The following is a 16,641-nucleotide window of genomic DNA, read 5'->3' on the forward strand; positions in this document are numbered from 1 at the left end:
TCTTCCCAGGCAGCCAGCGGCCCTCCCCAGGGGCAGAGGCTGCTTCCTGCCTCGCCTGCAACCCCCCAGGGGCGGTGACCTCCCGGCCCCTCCCCCGGGAGTTGATCCTGCTGTTGCCTCCATCCTGTGTGGGGGCTGGACGGGCCTGGCCCAGGCTGTGGGATGCAGGACAGACGGCTTGGGAAGGGGGCCTGGGAGCGGAGAGCTCGGGAAGGTGCTGGGATTTGAGACTGAGAGCACGTGTCCTTTCCCCAGCAGCCACGACGGACCCCCCGCATGTACTCTGAGCAGCAGGCCAGGCATTGGCCGAGCCCCCTTCTGGAAGACAGAGGCCTCGCCAGGACCCTGGGACAGCTGAACCTTCCGTCTGAACATCTCTGCCTTGACTCCTCCCTCCCTTATCCCATACTCGCCAGGGAGGTTGCCAGAACAAAAGACGAAAGTCCCCCCTGCCCCCCCATTTCATTAAACAAGCACAGACACCCTTCCTGGCCACCCCCTGCACCCCCCCAAGCCCAGCTTCCAGTCTCCAGCCCGGTGGACCCCAACTCAGAGGGTCCACGACCAGCCAAGGCAGACACCCACCCGGGTTGGGTTGCGGGGAGAAAGGGGGGTGGGGGAGAGGCCGAGCCCTGAACTGAGGAGGAAGCCGGGCGAGGCAGATGGCAGGAAGAGCGAGGAGCAGACACAGGAAGAGGAGTCTGTTTAATGACACGGCTGGGTCTGGTTACAAACATCAGAAACTACAAAAGGAGGACAGGCGGTCACACGGATGGCTGGGCGAGATGGGACAGGAGGGGACACGGCACAACAGTCACAGCAGCAGAACGTCCTGAGGACGACACATGTGACCAAGGGGCACACTCCAGGGTGTCCCCGCGGCTCTGACCCAGAGGGAGGGGCAGGACCGACTGCCAGCCAGCAGCCGGGCGGGGTGGGCGGAAGGTCCCGGCCTCGGAGCCCCCGGAGGAGATGGAGGCAGCTGGTCCTGTCCCATCGCCCCCCCTCCCGCCGGGGCTGGGCTGTCTTCGTGACAAAGGCAGATGGGGCTCTACTCCGCCCCTCCCCCAGCACAGGCGTCCTGTCCTCGAACTGCGGGCCCCCTGCCTGCCCTTGACTGTTAGGGAGCAGGGCAGGGAGCCACACACATCCTTTTGTGTGGGGTCAAGGTGGGGAGAGCCAAACCCTTCTTGTAGGAATGTGGGAGCTGGCCTGAGAATGGGCTGCGTCACCCCAAACCTGCCCACGCAGGCCCTTGAGTCACCCCAACTCCGCCCACAGGCCCCGATCCTCTCTGTGCTGATGTGGGACCCCCATCTCTGCCAGAACACTCCGACCTCGGCCCAGAAGCATGTGCGGGGCCCCTCCCTGCCCCACGCACAGGGGAGCGGAGCCGAGGCCTCCTGCGGACCTCTGGGCCCTGCAGGGACACAGTCTAGATGTGAATGTATATATATCTTTATATAGGCTGCATATAGAATATATCGTATATATGGTAGATATGTGTGCGTGATATTCTAGAGGTGACGCGAGACCTGCATGCTGGCCGGGCAGATAGAAACGGGGCTGGCGCAGCCTGCGGCGACTCGCGGACCCCCGATTCCTGCCAGCTGCTCAGCTAGGTCTCGGACGGTGAGTAGAAAAGCTAAGAAGAGGGGGCCTGGTTCTTCAAGGAGGAAGGGCCCCCCACCCCACAGGCCACCGGCCGCCACTGGGTCAGCATCCAGTGCCACCTCCCGGCGGCTCCAGGGGGCCGCGGCCCAGGCAGAGGCCTCTCTCCAGGAAGATGAGTCAGGGGTTCCTCCGGCTTCCTTGGCACCCAGCAACGGAGGGTCAAGGAGGGTCTTCAGAACTCGGCCTTCTGCTCAAGGTGCTGCCAGGGAGGGGGCAGGGCAGCAGGGGCCCTACGGCCCCGAGGAGGGAGAAGGCAGCGTGGCCGGTGGGCTGTGGACGAGAGATGGAGCAACAGGTCACAAGGGCACAGACTGGGACCAGGGGACAGGAATCGGGGGCGTGAGGCGGGACGCCGAGACCCCGTGTGGCACAGGGGAAAGCAGCCCAGGGGGCCCAGGGCCCAGTTCTCCTTCAACCGAGGGGACCTGGGCCCGGGCAAGTCTGTGGAACCGCCTGCACCCCAGGTCTTCTCCTCTACAGGGGGACTGTCTGCCTCGCCTCGCTCCATGGGGATCGAGGGCCATCAACTGCGGGCACGTGTCTCACCAGCTGCCAAGAGCCACGCAAACGTGACTCTCTGCTGTGGATGGAGACGTGTGCGCGCCTGGCCGGCCGGGTCCCCCGCGGACCACCCAAAGGCAGCCTCTGTACACACGGCCCCGTGCACTCGGCACCACGCCCCCCGCCTCCGCACCCACAAACACGCACCCACACCCTTAAGCAGAGACAGCTCAGTAAACAGTGGTGTCTGGCCCACCCCGTCCCTGATAAGAGGAGCTGGATGGAGGCCTTCCTTCCACGACTGCCTGCCACTCCCTCCCAGCTCCCAGCTCCCAGCTCCCAGCTCCCAGCTCGGAACGCCGGGGGGCCTCGGCAGAGGCAGGGGGCGGAGGGGACCATCCCCATGACTGCCCGGCTGGGGAGAGCGGTAACCCAACTGTGAGGTGCCCGGCCCAGGTGGGAGCAGGGCCTGGCCACCCTCCCCAGAAGCCGTCTCCACGGAGACGAAGGGGGCAGATGAGGAGATTCCCTCGGTTTCCTAATTCTTGGGGTTGGGTGAGATTTAAGTCCCCGGGGTCCAGCTGGGGCAAGAAGGGGGCGGGGCGGGGCTTGGTGTCGGGAAGCGTGTCCACATGTTTCTGATTCACGCGGCTGGGGCTGGGGCTGGCGCTGGCCAGCTCGGTCCCTCAGGCCCCTGTAAAAAGGCCTTTTCTCTAGAAGCAGGAAGTCGTGTCCCCTGGCTGTAGACAAGCTCTTCGCTGGCGGCAGAGGCTGCCTGGGGAGAGGGTGGGCGGGCAAGCCCCCTCCGCCACTGGCCCTCCTGCCCCTCTGGCTCCCAGCAGGTCCCCTGGCCCTGCCAGCGCCTCACGGCAGGTAAACCTCTGCCTCCCATCCACCGGGGTCTGGGCAGGCCAGGGCCAGCTGTGCACATCTGGAGCGGCCGCCGGGCCGTAGCCAGCAGTTCCTGAGAGCGGAGGACCGCGCTCCCCTGGGGGGTGGCGATGGGGGCGGGGGAGGGAGAGGAGAGGCTGGGCCAGTGTGCTCGGGGGACGACGGATGGACAGTCAGGAGGCCTGGCCTCCCAAGGCTGCCCTGGGACCTTCCCTCGGAGCTGCGCCCACAGCCCACCAGGCGGGTCCGAGGCCCCGGCCAGCTTGGAGCCCGGGAGGGGCCGCCGCCTGTTCCATGGGAAACTGCTGGGACTGTTTCTCCACACGCGTGTCCTGAGCTGCTGGCTGACCCCGCTCCCCATTCCCGCCTCTGCTCCTGCCCCGCCTCTCATGGCGCTGGGAGCCGGCCGCCCCTGGGGGCCCCAGAGGCCGGAGTGTTCCCAGCCGCCACGTCTGGGGCCAGCCCTCCCCTCGTGCTCCGAGTCAGCGGCCACCCTCCCGGAGCCACCTCCGGCCTCACCCAGCACTGGGAACGGGGCCTCGGGGTCAGCCCAGAAGTAAACACCCCGTGGTGCGCGTGAGAGGGACGCCGTGCTGGCGTGTGCGGGTCCTCGTGACTGTCCCCCCCCACCTGGCTGAGGCCAAGGCCAAGGCCGGAGAGTGGCTGCCCGGCCTCAGGTGAAAACAGCCCCATGTGACCGGTGCCCGCGGAGGGACGCCGGAAGCGCCTGCGGCCTCTGGCCCCTGAGCCAGCCTTCCCGCCGGACGCCGCCCTCCCCGCCCAGGGCCCGGTGCTCTGAGCAGGCCCCGCTCTGGGCCTGGGCTGGGGGATCTGATGGAGGCTCAAGCTCCCGCAGGCGGCGCAGGGGCCTAGGCTTGCGCGGCCTTTCCTACTGCGTCTGTTCCCAGACCCGCCTCCTGGCCGGGCTCCTGCCCAGGTCAGCCCTGGGCCCCGGGGCAGACGGAGACCAGGGAGCTCCCGGCCCACCCTCACCCCTCCTCACGTGGTGGCGTTGGGGACCTGCTGTACCCAGCCCACGTCCTTGTAGGCCGCGGTCACGTGGCTGTAGATGAGGCCGCGCAGCTTGGCCCAGGCTCTCTGCGTATCGGGCGGAAAGTCGTTGGCAAACTCCTCGGCGACCACCTCCAGAATGACCCCAGAGAGGATCTGAGGGCAGAGGGAGGAAGGGGGCGTCAACGCCTGGGCGCCCTGAGCCCGCCTCCCGCCAGGCCCCCAGCACCCACTATCCAGCGAGGAGGTTGCTCATCACACACCAGCCCCTCCATCCTGCTGCCCCTCCCTGTCACAGCTCAGCCAGGGGAGGGCTGGGTGGCCCAATGGCCACTCCGCTGTCCGGTGAGCCCGGGAGCCTGCAGATGGCCAGTGGGCCCTGGCGGCCCAGGAGCAGGCGGGGTGAGTGGGGTGGTGACACACCTTGAAGTACACGGGCTCCACCTTGTGCTTGAGGGCGTGGGCCTTGCCCACCAGGGCGAGCACGGAGGACACCTTCTCGGGGTCGTGCAGGTTCTCCACCACGGAGTTGAGGGCCCCCATGACCCGGCAGGCGTGCTTCCGCAGCTGCGGGCTGCGCTCCATCTCCAGCGGCTCCTCCATGTGCTGGAACTGGCTGAAGTACTGCTTGGCCGACGGGAAGTTCACGAAGAACCTGGGGGGGGCGGGGGCGGTGAGGCAGGGGCTGCCCCGGGCCCCACCCTGGGGCGGCCAGGACATGGGGGTGCGGGCTGGGAGAGGCAGGGCCCACGCCAATCATTGTTTTCAGCTCCCTGTGAGCTGTCCCTCACACACAGACCTCCTGTGGCCGAGCTGGCTACATGCGGCCCCCTTCCCCCATCCCAGGCCTTTCTGTGGGCCAGACTCGGCCTCACCCCCCAGGCCCCTGCCTCCTGTCCAAGCCCCGCACTCCCTCCAGGCCCCCAGCGCGGCTGAGAGATAAGAGCTGTCCTTCTGGAATCACCGGCCAGTGTGACCTCGGGGCAGTTATTTGACCTTTTTGAGTCTTAGTTTCCTCATCTGTGAAATGGCATCCTGTCCCTATCTTGTGAGTTGCTGTGAGATGAAATGAGCCCCTAGCTCAGGGGTGGGCAAACTTTTTGACTCGAGGGCCACAATGGGTTCTTAAACTGGACCGGGGGGCCGGAACAAAAGCATGGATGGAGTGTTTGTGTGAACTAATATAAATTCAAAGTAAACATCATTACATAAAAGGGTACGGTCTTTTTTTTTTTTTTTTAGTTTTATTCATTTCAAACCGGCCGGATCCGGCCCGCGGGCCGTAGTTTGTCCACCCCTGGACTAGACACTGTGTGTGGAGTCCTCGCCGAGCGGACACGGCGCTCAGGACCCGGCCGTCGGTCTGCTCAGGCTGGAGCACCCGGCGAGAGCAAAGGAGAGCGGCTGGCTTCCTTCCTCACCCCCGCCTCCCGCCTGCAGCGACCGGCCGTCGGTGGACTTAGTTACAGGGCCACTGATTCCACCTGCCTGGCGTGGCCCTGGAATGACTGCGAGCCGTTCATCTCGCCGCTCCCGGGAGCCTGCGCTGGAGCGTGCCGAGTGTGTGTGTGTGTGTGTGTGTAATGCTCACTTTCATCCCATCACTCTCAGGCTCAGACACCTTCAGCGGCTCCCCACTGTTTACCTCCCTAACCTGCCTTCCAGCCTTCTTCCAGATGTCCGCCCACAGACCTGCCCACACCCTTCTCCAGCCTCGTGCCGCACCCCCTGCACGCGAGGCATCTCCCTCCGGCCCCGCAGCCTCACTGGCCGTTGGCAGAAGTCCTTGGGCGCCCGCCTTCCTCTCCACCCAGCGGCATGCCTTCCCCGGGCCCTTTCCTCCCCGAGCGCCCGGGCTGGCCCAGCGCCGCTGCTTCCCCTCATGGCCAGGAGTGGGTTCCCTGCCGCCTTTTCCTGGGTCCCACAGCCCGAGGGCAGAGCTGGGGCTCATGCGCCCTCGGGCACATCACCCGGCCCGGGCCCTGCCGCCTGCCGCTGGCAGTGGGGCTGGACGCCATGGGAGGTGCCTGCACAGACCCAGTCGGAACGTAAACTTAACCGACGCCTCGGAAGACGCACGGGTGTCTCGGACCTGCTCTCTCAGGCTGTTTCCTATTTGGGAGCGTCCCCCTTTTGTGAGCCGGGAGCTGATCATTTGCCAAAACAGGCCTTAGGCCAGAGGAGGTCTCAGACCCGAGAGCTAGAAAGATGCAGAGGGGCCGCTGGTCCTAGCCGTCCTAGCCGGGGAGGCTGCTGATGGGGTGGGGGGTGACAGCACACGGCCCCTGTGGAGACTGGGGGAGCCCCTCTCCGAGGCCAAGCGTGACCTTGGGCAAAGGATTCACCACCTCCTGTCTGCAAAGGTGAGAGGAGTCCCTCCCGCCCATCGCCCGTCACTCGCCACTTCACAGACGTGCTGGTGAGGACAACGGAGGTGATGAGTCTGAAAACAGGAGCCTCGAAAGGAAGCACAAACGTGAAAACCCGGCCCTCAGCGGGGGCTGCAGACTCTGGGGGTCAACATCGCAGCCAAAAGAGTGGTTTCGAGTTGCCTGGGGCGTCACCTGTGCACAGCCTCTCCGCCTGTCCTCTCAGTTAATTCCCTCGACTGAGCAGCTATTACACCCGTCTTACCGTGAGGAACTATCCGGGAGCATTCACTGAGCACCTACTATGCGCTCTCATTCATCTGCAATACCCTCCTGGGCGCTGATGCCCAAGGTGGCCCCGTGAGGTTGGCGGTCGGCCAGGAGGGGGCCTGGCGGTCCCTGCCCTGACAGTTCCCCCCTTTGCAGTGGGGGGGGGGGGGGGGGGGGGGCCGGGACTCAGGTCAGTCTCCTGCCTCGGCACCAGATGGCGGCCCTGAGTGATGACCGTCCAGGAGCCCCTCTTCTGTGCAAGGGGAGTCTAGGGCCACGCGCTCTGCCCCTCCATCCTGGCTTTGCTCCTGGCCCCTAGTGTTTACTCCTGAGCCCGCCCCCCACCCCCCATCCTGCCTGAGCTGCCCAGAGAATCCCCAGCAGCCAGCCTTGGGGAGCTTCTCTGCTCCAGAGGCATCTGGGCTCCCCCAAGAGCCTGCCTCAGGCAGTCTGAGTGCGGGGTGGGGGTGGGGGGCAGTTACAACCCAGAGCCTGGGTGTTCCCTCTGCATCGCCGCTGCAGGGAGCGGGGGGGTGTGGGGCTGCTCAGACCCCCAGCAGCTCCTCCACTGCCACAAGCACTGTGGCTGCTAACTCTGGGGGTGGGGGTGGGGGTCAGGGGAGCCTCTGCCTCAGCCCAGTGGGGAGGGAGAGGGGGAGAGTGATGGTCCCAGGGCCAGTGTCTCAGGCTCACTGGGGCCTGTCCTTGGGGGTGGGGGGGGGGGGGTGGATAGGAGGGGTTGTGACAAACCTGAGGGGCACAGGGTCAGAGGGCCCGCTTTGGGACACTTGAGAAGCTTATCCCAGCCTTGCCCTATCCCCCTATAGCACCCCCACAGGGCCAGGTCCTGGGGAGAGAGCAGGAGGAGGAAAGGGAGAGAAGGCTGGTGAGGCTGGGGCTGGGGCTGGGGCTGGCAGGGGGGGCTGGCCTGGTTCTCCAGGCTGGGCCGGCTGGACCCTGCTCAGCAGAGAGGTGGGTCACGTGAGTGTGCCCTGGGGTTGCGGGCAGGTCAGAGCTCGCTGCTATCCCGGGCCTTCTCAGACCAAGTGTGGGCCCGTCTCAGTGCTGAGCACCCTGGTCAACACCGGCCCCAGCCCAGCCCCGGGCCCCTGTAAGGGTCAGGACCAGTGCACCAGGGGTGCCGAGGGGTGCGGAGGGCGGAAAGAACCTTTCCCAGAGCTCAGAGGCTTCAGGCAGCTCAGCCCTCAGGGTTCAGCTCCTTCCTCTGTGCGCCCCATTCCTGGAGGGGCTGGGTGGGACCCAGGAGCCAGATCTTGGACACATCCCCAGGGCCTGTCCTGGGGACTGTCTCATTTCCTCCTGGTGACCCCTGGGTGCACCCTAGCATCCTGAGGCGGGGGGGGGGGGGGGGGGGGTGCTTGCACAGGGCTGAGAGCAGCCCTCCAGGGAGGCAGCTGGCTCTGGCGCGGCTGGGACTCCTCTGCCCACCTCTGCCCACCGTGTGCCTGTGTGGGTGCTCCCACGTGTGGATCTGCGCCTCCGAATGCCTGAGGCTTTGGGATCTGAAACCCCCTCTTAGCTTCCCCACCACCCCTGTTCCCACCACCCCCGGGAGCTACCGAAACAGCTGCCCCTCCTCAGGAACCCTCCTCCAACTCCTCGAGAGTGCTTCTCGTTCTTCTTCCCCCCAAATGTTTCCTCACTGGAATCAGGGCGCATCAGTACAGAGCTGGGTAGGTCCCAGGCTTGGGGGAGGCAGAGGGAGAGAGCGAGGTGGGGAGAGAGGAGCCAGGTCCTGGCCAGGACTGGGAGACGGACGGACGGACGGACGGACGGACAGACCAGCGTGCACTTCAGCATCCTTTCCCCAGCGAGATCCCCATCTTCAGGGGTAAGACGGCCCTGCTCTGTCCCAGATTGCAGAGCTCCCCTCTGCAGGGACAGGGGCTGGGGGGACAGGGGCAGCTCCTCTCTGCCGGCACCCCCAGGCCCCGCACTTGTGGGAAGTGAGCACCGATCTGCAGCTAGTCGGTCAGCAGCGTGTGGGGCTTGGGGACACTTTCTCTATGGGAATGCTGTAAGCACCCACATGTATGTGGGTGAAGAACAGTATCACTGTGTGTGGCGGGGGCGGGGGGCGGGGCGCGAGGGGTCCCTCCGCCCACCTGGTGCCCTAATGACCCCTGAGCTCAAGACACATGGCCTCTCCCACCCAGGTGGCGGGTTCAGGGTGCGGCCTGTCTCCTGTGGCTGCTCCCCTTCCCTCCACAGGAACTCCAGGGACAGTGTCGAGGGGGACTTCTGGCTCCCCTGCACCTCACCTGGGACTCCCTGCGGCCTCCCTGAGGCAATCCCAGGGCAGGGAGGCAGGGAGGCAGGGAGGCCTGCGGGCACGGGCCTCCGTTCCTTCCGGCCTCTATTCTCTTGCCCTTTGCTCTGTCCTTCCGAGAGGCTTCACATTCCTTCAAGGGGATGAGCTGGAGAGAGGGCTCTGCTCCTCCTTGTTCCCTCATGGGCTGAGCCTCAGTTTTCCCTTCTCTAAAATGGGGAGCCCCACTGAAGCACCCCTTTGAAGGGTGAGTGAAATGTGTCCGTAGCAGCTCAGCTGGGTGGCTGGGGTCGCTGGTGAGGAGGGCATGCCTGGCTGAGTTCCGAGGGCAGGAGCCGGGGGTCAGAGGTGCCCTCCTTCATGGGGTCCTAGTTCCTGGGGAGCCCCGCGCCCAGAGCCAGGGAGGCTCATTGAGAGCTTTGCCCACCCGAGGCGCCCCGCGCTGCTCGCTCGCTGCCGGCCTGGCCCCAATCGCATCTGGGGAGCTCGGGACCCGGCCGAGCCCGCCCTGCCCGAAGCCTCTGCCGCCCTCCCTCCCCGGGGCCGGCGGGGCCCGGGCGACACCTACCTCACCAGGATGGCCACCCCCACGTCCTCGCAGTTGGCATAGAGCCGGGCCCACGTCGCCTGCACCGCCTTCCTCTCCGCCTCGGAGAGCTCCTCGCTGCGCTCCCGGCGCTCGATCTCCATCTCGCCCGGCACTTTCTCCATGAGCAGCACCGAGCCCAGCCCCGCTTCGCTCGGCGGGCGGCGGGGGGCGCGGGCGCGGGCGCGGGGAGCCGGGGCGGCTGCGTGCGCGGCGGGCGGCGAGGGAGAGCGCGCCGGAGGGAGGGAGGGAGCGTGTCTGCCTGTGCGCGCCGCGCGTGTGTGCGTGCGTGTGTGTGTGTGCGTGTGTGTGTGTGCGCGCGCGTGTGTGTGTGTGTGTGTCTGCGCGCTGGGTATATGTGCGGGGGGCGGGGGACCGCGAGCGGGGGCGGGGATGTGGTCTGATGGGAAAATGTTGCAAAAACAAATCCGCTCCAAACCCCCCACCCCGTGTCCCTGAGCCGATCCCTGCAAGGTGAGGGCTGGGCCGGGGCGGGCAGGACCGCGCGGAGTTTGGCCGCCAGGCGGGGCCGAGCGTGGGTGTGGCGGCGGCGCTGGGTGGTCCCCCGGGGGGGGCGGGGGGGCGGTCACGCGGCGCAGGCCGGTGGGCCGCCCGGGAGGGCGCGGGGCGGGTGCGGGTCTGAGGGCTCGGCGTCTGCGCTCACGCTGCGGCCGGAGTCGGGACGCGTGAGTGTGTGCACCCTGCTCGCTGCCGGGAACGGACTCAGAGTCACACACGGCCAGGCATCGGCGGTGTGGCCGCCCGCCCAGGGGTGGACGCGGCTCCTCCAGCGGCGCCCTGGTCCGGTCTGAGCTCCCGCTGCTGCTGGCCGCTCCCAGCGCCCCTGGCCCGGCACGGAAAGCTGAGGCCTGGGGTCTCCCTGCCCCAGTGCCTGACCGGAATCGCCCACTTTGGGGATGGGGGATCACTGTCAAACTTGAGCGCCAGAGGCCCTCGGTCCAGCACCCCCGCCCCCATGTAAACACCCATGTCGTCGGAGAGAAGTCCCGGGTGGCCTATGTGACACAGGCAGGCGACAGCCAGGCACTGCCCGGCGTCCCGGCCCTGGTGAGCCAAGTGCCAAGAGAGGCAGCAGGGCTGGGCACAGCGGACCTGGGAGGTCAGGGAGTCGTGGGGCGGCCCAGCTGCTGGAGACATCTCAGCCACCAAGGCCCCTGGTAAGGAGGGTCCTGAGTGGAGGAGACACGTTCCGCCCAGGGAGACGGGACTGCGCCTCTGAGCGCCCCAGGGGTCCCATCCGCCAGCAGCGGGGGCGGCCAGGTCCCACCTCTGACTCCCTCCCCGCGGAAGCCGGAGGCCGGACTGTGGCGTCTCCTCTGCACCATGTGAGGGCATCCATCCGGGGTGCCCAGTGTTCCCCAAGGCTCCCCGTGACCCTGCCTCCTCACGCCCTCGGGTCCCCCTGCTCAAGCACCGCAAGAGGCTGGCTCTCCTCTTCCTCCCTTCAAAGTAGACAGCCCTCCTGCGGCCTCGGGGCTCAGGCTCCTTCCTAGAGTCGGGGGCAGTTATGGGCAGGGGCCTCTGGACACTGCTCCATCTCAGTCGAAGGAAGGAAAATCTAGCCTCCTTCTAGGGCAGTGGTCCTCAACCTTCCCAATGCCGCGACCCTTTAATACAGTTCCTCATGTTGTGGTGACCCCCAACCATAAAATTATTTTCGTTGCTACTTCATCACTGTAATTTTGCTACTGTTATGAATCGCAATGTAAATATCTGATCTGCAGGATGGTCTTAGGCGACCCCTGTGAAAGGGTCGTTCGACCCCCAAAGGGGTCGCGACCCACAGGTTGAGAACCGCTGATCTAGGGGCCTTGGAGGAGGAGAGGGTGGGGGGTTCCGTTTCTTATTACCACTCTCAGATCCAGGTCCCTCTGCCGTGGGGACCCCACATCCTGCACCCCGTCTGGGCCGAGACTGAGCGCACTGCCCTGGGCCGCCCCCCTAAACTCCTGACGGTTTTCCAGAACCGGTGCGGCGGCCTTCCCAGGGGCTGCCCCAGAAGTTTCACTGGGACGTGGAAAGCTAGTAGAAGAATTACTTATTTTTATCTCAGTCTTTTAAAATATATATATTTCAAATGATTTCAGAGAGGAAGGGAAAGGGAGAAAGAGAAACATCAATGACGAGAGGGCATCATTGATCGGCTGCACACCCCACATTGGGGTCAAGCCCACGACACAGGCATGTGCCCTTGACCAGGAATTGAACTGTGACCTCCTGGTTCATAGGTCAACGCTCAACCACTGAGCCACGCCAACGGGGCTATTTTTACCCCAATCTTTAAAAGTTTTACGTGTGTCTGTGGTGCAGGACGTGTTTGCACAGTAGCACAGCATATAATTCATAAGCGGATGCATAGATCTGTTTCGTGAGCGCACGCTGACGTCCTGCCTGTACTGAAGAAACGCTGGGGGAGCACTGGCCGGAGGGTGGAACGTTCGGAACCCCTTAGCCAGCCTTCACTTGCTGGCCTCTTGTCTCTCCGGCTTCATCTACTATTCCTCCCTCTCCTCCTCCCCTGGTGCGTCCCCCGCGTCCCCTGTGACATCACTGCCCTGCTGCCACTTACCTTCCAGTTGCTGGAACGTTGGCTTTCAGGCCCCTGGCAGGGCCTTCGGTCTGAGGAGCATCCTTCCTGCAGCCCAGCTCCTCTTTGAAGCTTCCCTGGTGCTGACAGCTCCCAGCGTGCCCAGCCGGTGCCGTTACTTGCCTAAGTCACTCTGTGACGGTGACTGTGTAACTTAGTGCATTGGTCTGGGCTGCACACCCCTTGAGGGCCAGGCCCACGTCTAGTCCGTCTACAGCCAGAATAGACTGAGGTCTATTTCCCTGGCACGGGAGGGGGAGGGGGGCGGGGGGACAGGGGAGGGGGCAGCAGGGCCCAGGAAGGGTAATCGTCTTCACAAGGTCAGGTCTGCTGACCCCAGTAATCAGCTTGAGCCTCCTAATCCATCACAGCAGGAGCGTAGGATGCACAGCAGTGGCCTGGGAGCCGGCAGGGGCCATCTTGGCCTCCTTGGCTGACTCCGCCTGGGAGGGGATGGGGCAGCGAGCCATGTGCACCACCCTCCTCCTGCTCAGCACCTTGGCTATGCTCTGGCGCCGACGATTTGCCAACCGGGTCCAACCGTGAGACTGACTGGGCCATGGGCTGGGGTGGGGGGAGAAACTGTGTGGCCAAGCTGGAGGGGGGCAGGGGCTGCCTGCACCTCCAGGGTGGGCGGGGGGGGGGGCTCCAGGGGTTTGCAGGGACTCCCCGAGAGGCTCCCCCCATCAGAGTAGGGGACTTGGAGCTCTTCAAAGACATTGGCTGCCACCACCTCCGGTCAGTCCCACAGCCCCAGGTGGCCAGGCCGTCCGAGGAGCAGGAGAGGGGCCTGGGCTCCGGCCCACAGCTCTTCCCGCCTGCCCTTCCCTCCCACAGAGACCCCAGCGAAGTAGACGGGGCCGTCCTGGGCGGCAGCCTGCAGACAGACACCCAGTCCCCTGGCAGGTAAGGCAGAGAGAGTCTGGGGTGGAGGAGGGTGTGGCCAAGGAGGGTGTTGTCCTGTTCCCTGTCCCTGTCCCCGCTTGGGGAGGTCCATGGGGGTGCGCTGGCTGTGTGCTGGCCCCTGGCCCCCTGGTGTCTGGTGGGCAGGCTCAATGCCTGTGTTCTTTCTCCAGCCTGCCCCCTGGCCCAGAGCTGCTCTGCTTTGCTTGTCCGGGAGGGCAGGTGGCCCCGTCCCTTCGTCCCATCGGTAGGATGCTCAGGGGGATTGGAGAGAGGGCTGAGGCCGCTCTGCGGGCTTCCCTGCCTTCTCTGCCCTCCCTCTCCGGCTCCCGCCCAGCTTCAGCGGCTCCTGCGGCAGGATTCGCGGTCCAGTCCCCAATAGGAGGCGCATGACATCATCAGCGCCGAGTGTCATTGGCTGCGCAGCCCCTGCCGGCAGGACGCTGTCTCCAGTGGCCAGAAAGTTAGCTCCGCCCCAGGCAGAAGTCCTGTGGCCGTTAGAGGGGGTGAAGTTTGGGGAACTTTGGGCTTTCCTTCCCTGGGTGACCAGTGTCCTTTGATGAGAGGGGCTCCTATGCCCAACAAAACACAGAAAAACCCACAAATGTTTATTAAGAACATTCTAGTGTGGAGACCGTCCGCAGAGTGCGTTCTCCCTGCAGAAGAGGTGCCGGCCCTGGCACGGCTTCTCTCCCTCCTCGTGGGGCAGAGGCCTGGGGCCCGTGGGCTCAGGGCCCCTGGAACGTGTCTCCCTGGGCTCAGCCTGTCCGCGCTCCCAGGTCCCTTTCTGGCTGAGGAACCTGCCTGCCGAGGGCCCCTTAGAGGTAGTGCAGACTGGGAGCCCGGAGGCCCTGTCTTCATGTCCGTTCCCCAGGTTCCACGTGTCAGGAGGCCCACTGCCACGTCCTGGGCATGTGTGCCCCCTCCTGGGCCTCCGGGCCAGCTGGGGTGGTCACCGCAGGGCCTGGCTCCTGCGATGGTGCGAGGGGCTGCCACATACGCAGTGCCATCACCGAGCCTCAGGCGGGTTAGTCTTGACTTGATGTCCTCTCGCCTGCCCGCCGCATTGTAACCCGCCAGGAACCTCCTGGTGTCCCAACCACGTTCTCTGTTAACGTGGCCTCGTGGCAGCTCAGCCCAGAGCTGTAGGAGGGTCAAAGGGGAAGTTCCTGTGAAATATGCCTGGCTCCAGGCGCGGTCGGTGCTGGGTAAATGGCGGCTGTGCTGCCCCCAGAACCCTAGACCAGTGGTTCTCCACCTTCTGGCCCTTTAAATACAGTTCCTCATGTTGTGACCCAACCATAAACTTATTTTCGTTGCTACTTCATCACTGTCATGTTGCTACTGTGATGAATCGTCATGTAAATATCTGATATGCAGGATGGTCTTAGGCGACCCCTGTGAAAGGGTCGTTCGACCACCAGAGGGGTCGCGACCCACAGGTGGAGAACCGCTGCCCCAGACCCGCCCTCCAGTCCCACCTGGTTCCAGGCATCGTTTGGGCAGCTTTGCTCTCCGGTGTGTGGCGCTGTCTTTCCCTTACAGCCACCTAGTCTCCAAAGCAACATGGGAGGAAAGATCTTTCCCAGGTGGACAGTCTCCTCTCCCGGGAGAGAGCAGGACCGCGCCATAGAAATTACTGTAGAAATGCACGTTACGGCCCATTGGCCACTCTGCTCTGCTGAGAAGGCCCTGCTCAGCCCCCGACTCCCGGGTGAGGACAGGCTCCTGGCTCCCGGGCGGCCCACACGTGCACGTGCAGCGAGCTCTGGAGTCTGGGCCTGGGAAGGGACGGGGGGCGCCAGCTGCTACCGGTGGTCTGATCAGCGCTGTGGGCTGATGCCACTGCAGCTGCTGTCCGGTGGCGTCACTGTATTCTCTCCCCATCACAGATGAAAGAGAGTTAAAAAAATGGTGGGGTGACTCATTAGGCATGGGGTGTGAGGAAGAGGAAGGCCAGAAACGTGGGAAGGTCACCCCTGCACCCCGACTCCCATGCTGTTCTCTGTTTAGGGAGAAGCCTGTGGAGTAAGCCCTCACCTCGTCAGGGGCAGCTCAGCCCCAGGAGTGGGATCAGCTGGCCGAGCAGGTAGGCGGGGACAGGAGCCCAGGAAGGCAGAGGGCAGGGGGCGGGGCTGGGCACAAGGAGGAAGGATGTGCAGGGCCTGGCCCTGTGGGACCGAGTGGGCCAGCTCTAGCCCCGGGTCATAGACAGGGGGTGCGAGTGGGCGGGTGCCCTCCTTCCGTCAGCTTCTACCATGAACCTGTATGTTCGCTGCCAGGTGGCAAGTGTTAGTTTGGAGAGCACCACATGCATCATTTTTCTTTTCTTTTTTTTTTAAAATATATTTTATTGATTTTTTTACAGAGAGGAAGGGAGAGGGATAGAGAGTCAGGAACATCGATGAGAGAGAAACATCGATCAGCTGCCTCCTGCACACCCCCTACTGGGGATGTGCCCGCAACCAAGGTACATGCCCTTGACCAGAATCGAACCCGGGACCCCTGAGTCCGCAGGCAGACGCTCTATCCACTGAGCCAAACCGTCCAGAGCTTTTTTTTAAAAAAATATTTTTTTATTGATTTCAGAGAGGAAGGGAGAGTGATAGAAACATTAATGATGAGAGAGAATCATGGATCAGCTGTCTCCTGTACGCCCCCCATTGGGGATGGAGCCCGAAACCCGGGCATGTGCCCTAACTGGGAATCGAACCGTGACCTCCTGGCTCATAGGTCAATGCTCAACCACTGAGCCACACTGGCCAGGCCATCACGTGGATCTGGACAGCCTTTTCCAGGCTTGGGGGTGCAGCAGTGCCTGCTGCGGGCCTCTAGGGGAGGGGGCTGCCCCGCCTTGGCGTGGGAGAGAGTGGCGATCTGGTTGGGTGTCTGCCAGCTCAGGCCCTGGAGTGCCCCTCCCCCAGGAGGTTGCTGTGGGGGAAGCAGCCGCAGGTGGGGAAGGGGAGCATGAGAAAAGGCAGCAACTGAGAAGGTAGCCCCCTCCCTCTCAGTCCTGGACCCCCATCCTCACTGCACCCCAGGCCCTGGCTGTGCAGGTCCAGAGGCCGGGTCTGGCTGGGGCAGGTGGGAGGGGCAGAGATGCTCATTGCTGTAGGATGGACTCCCTTCCTCTGAGCTCCTGGGCACCTCACCTCGGAGGGAGGCAGGCCCAGAGGGAGGACTCAGTGGGCCCACGGGGTGGACTGCGCAGCCCCGGCCGGGGCAGGAACAGGGGGAGTGGGAGACAAGGGCCGCCCATTCCTTCTCTGCTCCAGTCCTTGCAAGAACCCAGAGACTGGCCCTGTATCACCCACATCTTAGGAATGAGAACACAGAGAGGCTAATGGGCTTGCCCAGCATCACCCAGCTGGTAAGTGGGGGACCCTGGGCTCCCATGGAGGCTGCACAGGCCTCCCTGGAAGCACTGAGAGTTCTCAGCTGCTGGGGGGAGGTGGGTGTCCCAGGCTGGCCGCCCCTCTGGCTCAGGAGCTCCATGGTAACCCTCAGCTGTGGCCCAGGCTGTGCGGTGGCTCTCACT

At 64.6% G+C, this 16,641-nt stretch overlaps 2 protein-coding genes across 2 annotated transcripts; one reads left to right on the forward strand and one right to left on the reverse strand.

Moving 5' to 3' along the window:
* Positions 1-686: 686 nt before the first annotated feature.
* CYGB (cytoglobin) lies at positions 687-10,063 on the reverse strand. Its single transcript, XM_070394118.1, has 4 exons — positions 9,575-10,063; positions 4,501-4,732; positions 4,070-4,233; positions 687-1,944 (listed from the first exon to the last, which is right to left on the reverse strand). The coding sequence occupies exons 1-4, from the start codon at positions 9,715-9,717 to the stop codon at positions 1,905-1,907; spliced, it is 579 nt and encodes a 192-aa protein (XP_070250219.1). The 5' UTR covers positions 9,718-10,063; the 3' UTR covers positions 687-1,904.
* Positions 10,064-12,668: 2,605 nt separating this feature from the next.
* On the forward strand, positions 12,669-15,135 carry PRCD (photoreceptor disc component). The gene is made up of 3 exons (XM_070395419.1): positions 12,669-12,742; positions 13,038-13,106; positions 15,117-15,135. The coding sequence occupies exons 1-3, from the start codon at positions 12,669-12,671 to the stop codon at positions 15,133-15,135; spliced, it is 162 nt and encodes a 53-aa protein (XP_070251520.1).
* The last annotated feature ends 1,506 nt before the right edge of the window (positions 15,136-16,641 follow it).

This window comes from Myotis yumanensis, unplaced genomic scaffold (assembly GCF_028538775.1).
Source record: "Myotis yumanensis isolate MYYU_CA2020_CCGP unplaced genomic scaffold, mMyoYum1.0.hap1 SCAF_16, whole genome shotgun sequence".
NCBI classification, from domain to species: Eukaryota; Metazoa; Chordata; class Mammalia; order Chiroptera; family Vespertilionidae; genus Myotis; species Myotis yumanensis.

What these genes read in the sequence shown, in the direction of transcription:
- CYGB (XM_070394118.1), bottom strand. Translation starts at nt 9,717, where the DNA reads ATGGAGAAAGTGCCGGGCGAGATGGAGATCGAGCGCCGGGAGCGCAGC. An exon ending in TGGAGCCCGTGTACTTCAAG is followed by an intron (nt 4,234 to 4,500) that starts GTGTGTCACCAC and finishes CTCTGCCCTCAG; the next exon opens with ATCCTCTCTGGGGTCATTCT. An exon ending in CAGGTCCCCAACGCCACCAC is followed by an intron (nt 1,945 to 4,069) that starts GTGAGGAGGGGT and finishes TCTCGTCCACAG; the next exon opens with CCCACCGGCCACGCTGCCTT.
- PRCD (XM_070395419.1), top strand. Translation starts at nt 12,669, where the DNA reads ATGTGCACCACCCTCCTCCTGCTCAGCACCTTGGCTATGCTCTGGCGC. An exon ending in TTTGCCAACCGGGTCCAACC is followed by an intron (nt 12,743 to 13,037) that starts GTGAGACTGACT and finishes TCCCTCCCACAG; the next exon opens with AGACCCCAGCGAAGTAGACG.